This window comes from Anabrus simplex, chromosome 3 (assembly GCF_040414725.1).
Source record: "Anabrus simplex isolate iqAnaSimp1 chromosome 3, ASM4041472v1, whole genome shotgun sequence".
NCBI lineage: Eukaryota > Metazoa > Arthropoda > Insecta > Orthoptera > Tettigoniidae > Anabrus > Anabrus simplex.
In genome coordinates, this window is record NC_090267.1 from 26791375 (window position 1) to 26803814 (window position 12440).

The window sequence follows — 12440 nt, forward strand, 5'->3', positions numbered from 1 at the left end:
ATATCGGTAGGACTGACCACAAATATAAAATTAGAAGGAATTTTAGGAGAAGCGATTGGGGTAAATTTTCATTCATTGGGAAGGGTGTGAAGGAGTGGAACAGTTTACCAGGGGTAGTGTTTGATCCTTTTCCAAAATCTGTACAGATATTCAAGAAGAGAATAAACAGAAACAGAGAAAAAAAATGAAGTGTTAGAGGGCATTCGACCAGTGCAGGTTATTGTAAATTTAAAAAATGTGTGTGAATAAATTAATTCCATCCCCTGGTCTAAGGAGTTTGGACAGCCAAAGTAGGGGACTGCCTGTAGGGGTGAAGTACAGTGGGGACTTCGAGGGCCCTGGGACCGCTACAGTAGCTGTGAAGGCCCTTCAGGAACTCTGAAAAGTGGTGGCAAAAGGGGCTCTGGTTAAGACGCAGCAGGTCGTTATGCTACTTAGGATCCAGAACGGGTAAAAAAAAAAATAGTAAATAAATAAATGCAATGTAAATATTAATCTTATACCAGTTGTATAGTATCATTTGAAGTAATTCCACATACTGTATATCAGTTGACTATATTTGTAAGTAGTACAGGAGATATTATAAGTAGAATTTTGTAAACAATATAAATTTATTAAGGATGAGCTGTGTGTTTAATAGAAAACATTGTTAGCGTAAATTGTATAATATTATATTATAGGAAAATTTTCTTCTCTTGTTAATTTAATATTTAGTGCTTGACAATAATGTATTTTAGTGTACCATTTGCCACCGAGGTAGACACCTCATTTGCAAATAAAGAGATTTTGATTTTGAAGAACGACTTTCAGCATTGGCAGTGATTAGTAAAAATAAGAATCTGATGGACAGTAGGTCTATTATAAATTTCAACAACAGAGAGATTAACAAATTTGTTGTAAAGAAAGGAGAATGGATTTTGTGTATAAGTAAATGTGAAAGTGAAAAAAGAAACAGCTTTGTTAAATTAAGTACGGTACCGTACCGGTACAATTTATTGCAAACTTGAAAACTAGAAATCGGTAGGTACCGTACCGGTACTGTTTGATTCATCAAAAGTTTAATAAATAGCAAGGATAATGTAAGTGTGTTCTTTAGATGAATCGTATTGCAAAGTTAGCTGCAACCCTACCAAAAGAGAAATCTACGAGCCGCCACTGGTTGAGAGGTAGGCTAGACCTCGAAAGAGAGGAATGTATAAACGTTAGGATTGGTAGGGCCTATAATGGGTGCCGGCGAGACGACGAACCATATGAACTTTCCACGAAGATTACGACTTTTCAAAGTTTTGGGGAGCGGAAAGTAAGGTGATCAAGGTACTTTACTGTGGACTGGGGGCGGAGAGAGGCGTGAATTAGCTCCGTACGTAGCAATTACATATACGTTTTGCGCATATTTGTAAATTTACTTTTCGCAGTTTCTTACAGAGCTGAACGAAACGAATTAATAATCCCCTTGCATTACAAATCCGAAGCTGGTCATTGGCCTTTCATATACTCTTTAATTCGGGAAATTAACAGCCAATTGAGTTCTTCCTATCAATGCGAATTTATACTACTGAACATGTGATCTATACATCCTCTTTGCACGTGTGCACGTGATAGTGACACTCATTTGTTTTCTGTCAATGGTTACGCCTCATCGCCATATTACGAACGTCATATGCGTATCCTGTAGTTGTTCTGTATTGGTCCTGTAGGTAAAGTTAATGGAAGGAAAATGGTAGGGGAGTTTTCATTTAGTTTTAATATATTATGCCGTCTTTAGAATCGCAGATGCTCTCATCATAGTCGCTAATCATATATAGTAGTGAAAATTTGCTTTTTACTTTAGAAATTGTTTTGCCGTTCTCAGTTTCATTCATAATTATTTTAAAAAGAGGTTAGGTTATGCAGAATTTGATTATGCAGCCTAGGGTGATTTCAAATGGAAGGCCGAATGTTATACACTTATCATGGGTTTCTGAAGCGCATTTATTTTTCCTGTTGTCCTATATGTTTGGTTGTTTATAGTTTACCTCTTGCCACCTTTACCTTTATTTATCTAGAGTCCTGACTCCTTTGAGTGACAGACGGTCACCGCCCTCGGTAAAAGTAACCTTTGATTATCTAAGATCCCTGTTTCCATTTACTAGTTTGTTCAATGTGAATTTTATTTTTCTCATACAACTATTTATACAAGTATGTACAGTACCCTACTTTATATTGTTATTTTGTGATATTTCTTTTGCAGCCAATGACACCCCAGCTGTCTCCTGTCGAGGAGCAGGAAAAGCTCCTTGATGAGGCACTGAATATTGTCAAGTCTCAGGCATTTCAAATGAAACGATGTTTAGATAAAGGAAAGTTAATGGATGGTTTGAAACATGCTTCAACCATGCTGGGTGAGCTTCGTACCTCCCTCCTGTCACCAAAGAGTTATTATGAACTTTGTATCCTTTTGAAGTGAATATTTAGATTTCATACTGCACTCTACTTGATATAAATTTATTTCAAGTTTGTATCTTTGATATTCTTTTCAGCAGTAGGCTAGTTGTTCGTGTTACATAGTTCAGATGTTGAAGAAAGACATCGTTGTTAAGAAATTGTTTTGCCTCTTCTGTATCTGGTTATTGAAGGACTAATTTATTTTGTATAGATTGATGTATAGGATGTCTTTACTTTAAAATACTTTGACCCTGCACCTACAGTTAGCACGCAGTTGGTATTTTGTTGTTTGCTATCCCTAGTGTTTTTAAAATTTTTTATTAAGGACTCCCGTACAATTACAGTGAAAGATAATAGGAATTTGACAAATATTTTTGTTAAGATCTGTGTGGAAAAAATACCATCCAAAATTTGATAGTTTGAAACATACTTCTAAGTGAACCTCACACCTCCTTTCTTGTCAAAGATCAACTTGGATTAACATTTTGCATTAGCACTAGCTCCATATTTTGTCAGATGTAGTCTGTATAATGAAGACTGTGCACTTGCACCAAAGTTTATTTTTTGCTAACAGAAGTATTTTGTGATCAGATACTACTTTAAGATTGTGGAATGAATGCCCACAAAACATCCTCCACTCATGGCATATCTGCCTCCTAATTTTCATAACCATTGCATTGCATTTTATATGTTATGTTTATTGTACCATTTTGGGCATTTTTATTTTGTTAAGATGTTTTACATATTTTAAAACAGTATTTTAAATGTTTTTTGGCATCTGTTTAAGGATTTGATATATTCTTGAGAAGGGTTTAACTGAGTGGTTCTTTTGCTTAAGAGCTGGTTTTCAGAATGCCTAATTGTGAATTGGACCCAGGCTGAGTAATGGTATGGTGTTAGAATATAGAGAGAAATTTTTGTATGGAAGTTCCTTTATGTGCAAACTTCAATATCTATTATGGCCTTTAAAAAAAAAAAAATGTACAGTTATTAGAACATAACAATATATTTAGAAAACAAAAATAGAGATATTTAAAATAACTGAAATGGAGCATAAAAGGCTGTGTTGAGAAATATTTACTATTCTCTAGCTTATGATTCTTCATTAACACACTGTTGAATTTGTTGCATTAATCATTATTTTATGATTTCAGATGTGTGTGTTCTAATGCCCAGTTACTTGGATACAATGCATCGGCTGCGATAAGTGGTTTGCAATCTTCCTTTATCTGTATGCATCATCTTTGGACATGGAGTTACTTGCTCCTTGCCTCAGAGACAAAAATCATAACACGAGTAGGCCTATATGTGTTTCTGTATGTCCAGTGTAATACTGTTTGTCCAACCGTTATCCCATTTCTCTATGGAGTTGGCGATGAGGTGAGACGAATCTGCCATGGCAGGTGATGCCCTTTATGACATTAGCCTCGTCAGAGTTAATGAGATGAAATGAAAGAAGTGATATATGATAGTAGGAAAGGAGAGGGTGAAACCTGGTTCCAGCACAGTCTATTCCTGTCCAATAGCACCAAGGGGTCTGCTCAAGGCTTAACGTCCCCATCCAACGGACGAATCACCTTCAGTAGCGTCATATACTCTCACTCAATGTGAGCACTGCAAAGAGGTTTGGAATTCAATCCAGGCTTTTGGCACACAATCTAGTGATTACAAATTGTATAACACCACCTTTCCTACCCTGCTGGTCAATATTCTGATGTTGAAAATTTTTTCAACCAACAGGATTCGAACCGACTAACCATGGTGTCAGACCATTTAGACTTCAGTACCTTAATGTTCATGGCTACCGGGTTACATGTCCAGTATAATAATAATAATGATGATGATGATGAAAATCATATACCTCGGCTACAGCATGCAAGCGTTTTGATTTGACGCCGTCTGGCTGCTTGCTCATCAATATTAACGTTCCGATTTACTCTAGGCCTACTAAATGGCAGAGTAAGCCGAATCTGTCTTGGGCATTTATGGCTGAGATTTAATGAATTTTGTTGGGTAAACACCAAATGTGTCACCAGAGATCTTTTACATGTAGACGTCGTACGACATGGAGTGGTGAATGGACATTTTTTGCCTTTAAAAAATCAGACTACTTCTGTTGGGTTTGAACCCGCTATCTTGGGATGTTGAGGCTGATGACTGCATGTTATGTGATGTAATGAGGTAGGGAGGGGGTGAAACCTGGTGTTAAGGCATAGCCTACTCTTTTTGTTAAGAAGGAAGCCATTCTTTTCGGACCCCCTGTGGGTGGGGGATGCAGATGAAGAATTCACCCACAGTATCCCCTGCCTGTCTTAAGAGGCGATTAAAAGGGGCAACCACGGGATGATCAAATTAGAACAATGAAACTCCTTGTGATTAGTACCTCTACGTGGGGAACACCATGGGTCGCTTTTACTTGTGCGTAGTACCACTATGTTGGGTACCAAATAGGTTTGTGATTAGTAGCAAACGAGAGCGCGACGGCTTTTACAGTACCTGTGATTGGTAGCACTATATGAGCGACACCATGTGATGACGGAACCCATGGTTCTGGCTTGCCTGTGATTAGTAGCCACTATATGAGGAACACCATGGGATAGTACGAGTCCCTGTTGTTAGTATACCCTTATGTGATGAACACCATAGGTTTGCGTTGCCTTTAAATGGCATCGCAATGTTCAAAACAGCATAGGTCTGTAATACATCTGCGAATTTCATTACCTGTGAGTAGTACCAAAATATGTGGAATACCGCGAGTCTAAGCTACTCTTGATTAGTACCGCAACATGACAAATACCAAGGTTCTACTTTCCTAGCGATAAGTACCATTGTGAGGGGCCGCTGACTTGGATTTTGGACCCCTTTCGACTAAAAGTATAATCGATTCAGTATTGTGCTATAGAAGCAGACCCTTGGTCAGTAATACTATTGTTCTTGATTTACTAGTTTCATTTCCGTAATGATAGTTCACGTATGTATAGACAAGAAAAGGTTCCACCTTATCAATAAGGTGGAACCTTTTCTTGTCTGTACATATACTGCTGTTCTATGCCGGCTTCTGTGTATGTGAGGCACTGTGGGTCGGTTCCACTGATCGTTTAAAATTCATTACCATCCGTCCACCCACCCACCCACCCACCCACCCACCCACCCACCGTCTTCACGTTTTGAATTGTGGTCAGTGGATGTTTTTGGGCTTTTAATTTGTCATTTCATTTTGTCTCATTTTGTACCATTAAGGGCTGATGACCTAGATGTTAGGCCCCTTTAAAGAACAAGCATCATTCTTTTCGGTACCGGGCGAGTTGGCCGTGCGGTTAGGGCTCCGCCACTGTGAGCTTGCATCCAGGAGATAGTGGGTTCGAACTCCACTGTTGGCAGCCCCGAAGATGGTTTTCCATGGTGTACCATTTTCACACCAGGCAAATGCTGGGGCTGTACCTTAAGGCCACGGCCGCTTCCTTCCCACTCCTAGCCCTTTCCTATCCCATTGTTGCCATAACACCTATCTGTGTTGGTGCGACGTTAAACAAATTGTTAAAATCTTTTCGGTGTTAATTTGATTAATATCATCTTTAAGTTTTCTCAGTCCATCGAAAGAGAAATACTTTTTTTTTTTTTTCTATTTGTTTTACGTCGCACCTATAGAGATAGGTCTTATTGCGACGATGGGAGGATAGGAAAGGTATAGGAATGGGAAGGAAGCGGCCATGGCCTTATAAGGTACAGCCCCAGCATTTGCCTGGTGTGAAAATGCGAAATCACGGAAAACCATCTTCAGGGCTGCCGACAGTGGGGCTCGAACCCACTATCAATACAAAATTTAGAACACTGAAACATACCTGAAAAAAGAACACATTGATATAGGTACTGTTATATAACCTACTCTTGTTGAATAACACCAACGGGTCTACTCAAGGCCAAATGTCCCCCTGCCGATGAATTGCCATCATCCGCATCATGTGTCCTCACTCCGGTAGAACTTTACTAACGGGAGTGCAAAAGAGAGGTTAGGAATCCAACATGGCACGGCTTGCACAAAGTCATAACACACTACTCAAGGCTACCAACTTAGGTGCAACTAGTGACAAGACCATTGGTCTGGGGAAAAATATTAGAGCCAGGTAGCAGCCCATGGGTCACTAGTATACCTTGTGACTGTATGGGCTAGTGTCAGACCATCGGTATTGGTTCGTTGGTTGATTGATGGATTAGATCTCTAGCAAAAATGTGAATTTCACTCCTTCCGTACTTAATATTTTTTTAGTATTTTTATTTATTTAGGATCAGCAATAGCATAACGCCAAATTACAAAAACCCATAATAAGTACGATAGTTATTAATCTAAAATAAAAAACATTTAAATATAATATATTTACATCACACCAACACAGATATGTCTTATGGTGACGATGGGGTAGGAAAGGGCTAGGAGTGGGAAGGAACCAGTTGTGGCCTTAAGGTACAGCCTGGTGTAAAAATGGGAAACCACAGAAAACTATCTGTAGAGCTGCAGACAGTGGGGTTCGACCCCGCTATCTCCTGAATGCAAGCTCACAGTTACATCCTTGTACCTGTGCAGCTAATTCGCTCGGTTGAAAAATACACAAATATACACAATATATACTATACAATTGTATATTCTACATAAACAATGACTTGTTGCAGATATATTCGGCCACATCATGTCACTTTCAAACTTAGTGGTTTTGTTATTTTCTCTGAATGTGGCAGCCCTGTGGTCACACATGTGAGCTTTATCGGAGGCAATAGCAAACTGCTCCAGCCAATAGGAACATAGAAAATGGTCGAACTTCCCAGATAGATATAATCTGTTTCCATTTTTCTGTGTAAGTAAGAATACTCAGTGAAGTGCTACCCTCACTCCATATGAACACTGCAGAGGAATTTGAAATTGAACCCAGGTTTTTGTCATGAAATCTAATGATTAGGAATTGTAACATCACCTCTCTTAACTTGCTGGCCAACATACTGATGGTGAAAGTTTTTTCCACCAATGGGACTCGAATGCTGTCATACTATAAAGGTATGACATGTTAAAGATCATGGCTACCAGGCGGGGTACGATTTCAAGTATTTTCAATAACATTTTAGCTGCATCTTACAACAAAATAAAAAATTCTGTTGTTTTTGGAACTTTCATTGGTTACTCATACTGCTTTTCAGTTCTCATAAGTCTGCCTCCTAGAGTGACGGTTAGTGTTATTAGCTGATGTCCTCGGGGGTCCAGGTTCGATTCCCAGTACTGTCAGAAATTATTCAGTTCACCTCCATTGGGAGTGTGCCTGAAAAGAGCTACACCACTTCAAGATGAGGACATGAGTTTACCTTTTTTTTTTTTTTTTTTTAAATTTTTCATAAGAATCATAGTCCAGTTCTGTTTTTACCGAGCTCGATAGCTGCAGTCGCTTAAGTGCGGCCAGTATCCTGTATTCGGGAGATAGTAGGTTCGAACCCCACTGTCGGCAGCCCTGAAAATGGTTTTCCGTGGTTTCCCATTTTCACACCAGGCAAATGCTGGGACTGTACCTTAATTAAGGCCACAGCCGCTTCCTTCCTACTCCTAGCCCTTCCCTGTCCCATCGTCGCCATAAGACCTGTGTCGGTGCGACGTAAAGCAACTAGCAAAAAAAAAAAAAGTTCTGTTTTTGGACCCCCACAGTCGCCATCCCTTAAATGCACCACAAGAAAAAGCGTCCTAATAAAGGCAAGTAATCAAGGCAATAAAGGCTCTTACATATAAAAGAAAGACAGCAAAAGGCCAAAACATTAAAATAAGTATTCATAAAGATTTATTTTTAAATTGATGAAATATTAAACAAATTCAAGTCTGTTGTTTCCCATTTTCACACCAAGTAAATACTGGGGATGTACCTTAATTAAGGCCATGCTGCTTCCTTCCCACTCCCAGGCCTTTCCTGTCCCATCATCACCATAAGACCTATCTGTGTAGGTGCGACATAAAGCCAATTTTAAAAAAATCGAGGCGGTTTTACTGACAAGGAAACCCTTCTGTCTGTAAGTCTCCGATCTGATTGAGATTTAGTACGACAACTTCAGTAGGAATGCTTTATTTGGTCATGTCAAAATTAGATGCCTAGTCATATATTTAGCACCTGTTCAAGAGTGTCAAAGTTTGCTCATTAAAGCACTGTATAGACAGGAGTGAGCGGCAGGAATCAGGTAGAAGCGGGGCAGCCGGTCAGTTCATGTGCCATGCTGTCACACTTTCTGCCGTGCACACACATTACTTCCCCGCCTCTACCTGCTTCCTGCAGCTCACTCCTGTCTACGTGGTGGTTAATTGAGTAAACTTTGACACCCCAAATCGGGTGCTAAATATTCGACTGGGCATCTAATTTTGATATGGCTCAATAAAACATTCTTACTGAAGTTGTACCAAATCTCAATCAAATCAGAGACTTAAGAGTTAGAAGGGTTTCCAGTCTCCAATGTACAGTATTTCCAACCCTTGTCTCGTTTCTCTACGGGGTCAGATATGAAGTCAGATGAATCTTCACAGCAAGATCTTATGATCGGATGCCCTTCCTGATGTCAACCTCATCAGAGGACTAAATGAGATTAAATGAATGATGTTAGAGGAAGGGAGAGTGTGAAACCCAGTGCCAGCACATAGCGTGTCCTTACTCCACGTGAACACTTCAGAGAGGCTTTTTGCACGCAATCTCGTGATTAGAAATTGTATACCACCACCTCTCCTACCCTGGTGGCCAACATTCTGGTCGTGACATTTTTCTCAACCAATGGGGCTCGAACTGGTTTACCATGGTGTCAGACCATATAGACTTGTCACCTTAACCATCATGGCTACCAGCTGGGTTTAAGTTCCAGTCTAATAATTGCCATATACATTATAATCAGTGTTATGAACACTATGATGGGCAAAATTACAAGTATAGCACTCAGCATAACATTTACATGAAAAATACATACATTACACTGTAGATTGCTGTAGCAGTCATTGCTGTAGATTGGGTCAGTATTTGAGTAATTATGCCAGTCTCATTGTTCTAAACTAGGCTAATCGTGTGGTGCGAGGTGAATGACTGATGTGATGAGACTTTGGATACATACTGTTGTTTGATATTGCCATCTTCTATGAATTACAGAGGTTGGATTTGATGTTTGTGTACTGATTTTTGATGAATACTTTCCTACTGGATTCAGAAGTGGAAGGTCAACAGTGGAACCCAGTTTAGTTCCGAGACAGATCATGGAAAAGAGCTGTGAATATGGGAAGAATATAGTAATGACTTCTATAGACTTAGGAAAGGCATACAACAGCATACAGGGCATTGGCAAGGAACTAATAACAATGATAAAAGCAAGACTGTTGCAGCTGTGTGAAGAAAACAGTGGGTAGAAGAGAATGGTTTGGAATGAAGTTGAGAAATAATCTGATAAAAAATATCCTTGATTTGATGTGTATGGTGTTCTATACATGATCTTGGAAGCAATTTTCACCCAGTTCCTTTGAGGCATATGTGATATCACACCACTGCACAACCCAAAAAATGTCATTTTTAGTTATGATATACACCATATCCAAAAATAATCACTCTTTCAAGCTAGAAAACTGTGATACGTGCAAATCCTTTCTTTCTGCTATAAAACCACAAATGCCGTTATACCATTTCAGCATGCTGAACATCATCGATCAGGAATATTGACAGTTCTTTGTTGTGATTTCATTGAAATTGTGATATAATATATGGTAAATTTTATCATGTAGAATTAGTCTGATATTGACACATGCAGCTGAGACCTGGATAGTGACAAGTAGGGAGGAGAGTAGAACTCAAGCCAGCGAAATGAAATAGCTAAGAAGTATGATAGTAAAGACAGATTGAGAAATGACTATGTGAGAAAGGTCGGAATGGAAAACATGAATGCGAGAATTGATAAGGAATAAACTAAGGTGGTTTGAACATCTAAAGAGGATGGAGGAGGAAAGAATGCCAAAATAGATGATGGAGATAAAGTTCAAGGGAAAAAGAGTGAGAGGGAGACGTAGAATAAGGTGGATAAAGAGGAGTGCAAGAAGAAGAACCTGGTCTGTGACTAAATGATGGAAGGAGAGAGGAAGGTGGAGAAGTGCCATAAATGCCCTGACCCAGTAGCAGCTGGATGAGGGGAAAGGAGAATGAAGTTGAGAAATAATCTGATAAAATATCCTCGAGTTGATATGTATGGTGTTCTAAACTTTTAACCTGTTTTCTTGGAAACTTCCATTTTTGAGTTGTCAGTATTCTTGCAGAGGTGCGATATATCCTGCATCACCTGACTTCAAGTACAGTCTATTTGTTTTAAATTTATGTATGACTAGCTGATGTACCCGTGCTTCACTACGGAATTCTACATTGTACACAGAATTGTAGGTTAGGTAGTGTACACGTTGTGAGCAAGACTGTATTAAATTGCATATCGTCCCTACTCTGGCAAACTAACGAATCTGCAAATTGTCCAAATGTTAGGAGAGCTGAAAGAAGTTGTGATTACTCATGTAAAATCAGTTTTTATATTTAATGATTGGTTTTATGTGTTAGCCATACAGAATGAGCTGCAGATGTGAGACTTTGTCAGAGGGTAGACAATATATAAATAATAAAATCTAGACCAAAACTTCAGCACTACAGATTCCCAGATTCCCCAGTTTGTCACTTTCGCTAGTTTGCCAGAGTGGGGACGATATCTCTTAACGTTATACTGGAAACGCGACGGGAAAATCACCAAATGTCTTTTTTCATATGAAGACTGCGTTTGGGAATTTTCATTGTAATGGTAGGCCCGCTTGCCTATCATCAGTTGCAATCAGGTTGGGGAATTGCATTATAATGGCAGACACACACTCTCCACCTGCCTTTTTAAATCCTCAGAAGAACTGTGTTAGTGGTTTTCCCAACAGAAATGAACATAGGTCATTACAATGACATCAGTAGTAATAGTGCGAGTAAAAGCAATGATTTCACATGAAATACTCGATCAAATGAAAACCCACACATTTTCCCACTTTTAACGAACACTACGCTCCCGATCTAACAGTCCAAAGTTCCAGAGCTGGAATGACCAGGCCGCAGACAGCCGTGATCCGTGGACTTTTAGTCCTTTTTTTCGGACGGTGGGGGGTCGAATAGTGGAGAGTACCCGATGATTCGGAAAATATCAATTCACTACACTGGCAGCGGAAAAATCTATCTGACTTGGAGGCAATTTTTTCCTCCAAGCCAGAGGAGAAACCCCCTTTTCACTGCTAATTTTGAATAAAATGAATGTAGAATTTAATAAGTGAAGAGAAAGAAGTTCTTTTTAAGAAATGGCTCTCTTCAGGGTTGAATTTTGAGTTATTTAGTGAATTGTGGTGCTATAATTTGGAATATGCCTAAATTGTAATTCTAGATCAGGCCATACTACTACTACTACTACTACTACTACTACTACTACTACTACTACGTGAGCCCTCTGCCTTAAGAGTGCACACTGCTCCTTCAAAACAGCGCGTCAGAGTAGGGATCGAATAGCTGGAATACTGTGATGAACCAGTGAGTAACGTATCAGTAGTACGGTATCAGAAAATGTATGAACCAGAGGAATGTCATGCTAAAGAAGAAAGTTTTCTAACTCCCAGCTATTTCTTGCCAATATTCAGTCAGGCTGTTATACTCGATACACAGCAGTAATCCCATCTATCGGAATTGAGCGGCAGCATAAGAGACAAAGAACATCACCACAAACAATGGTCAACGTAATGTTATTGTTGATGCATGTTATGCGCTTTCAATATTTTAGGCCTTCACATTGTTTTCTTCCGACTCTCAAATACCACTCTTTCATAGTCGGTACGGTAAAACTGAATAAAACATAAATGGTTGGAAATTGTATTCTCTATACTGTAACTTCTGTTATGTAGTACGTTTCGATAGGACTAATAACATAGGTACAGTATTTAAAAATTAAATTTTAGGCGTCTTCCCCTA

At 39.1% G+C, this 12440-nt stretch overlaps 1 protein-coding gene across 1 annotated transcript in view; it reads left to right on the plus strand.

The window, feature by feature from the left end:
• The first annotated feature begins 1708 nt into the window (after positions 1 to 1708).
• Positions 1709 to 12440, plus strand: part of Vps35 (Vacuolar protein sorting 35) — a 180117-nt gene continuing 169385 nt past the window's right edge. The window contains exons 1-2 of the mRNA XM_068226569.1: positions 1709 to 1720; positions 2231 to 2429. Coding sequence (XP_068082670.1) covers positions 1718 to 1720; positions 2231 to 2429 — 202 coding nt within the window. The 5' untranslated portion in view covers positions 1709 to 1717. The remainder of the gene's footprint in view (positions 1721 to 2230; positions 2430 to 12440) is intronic.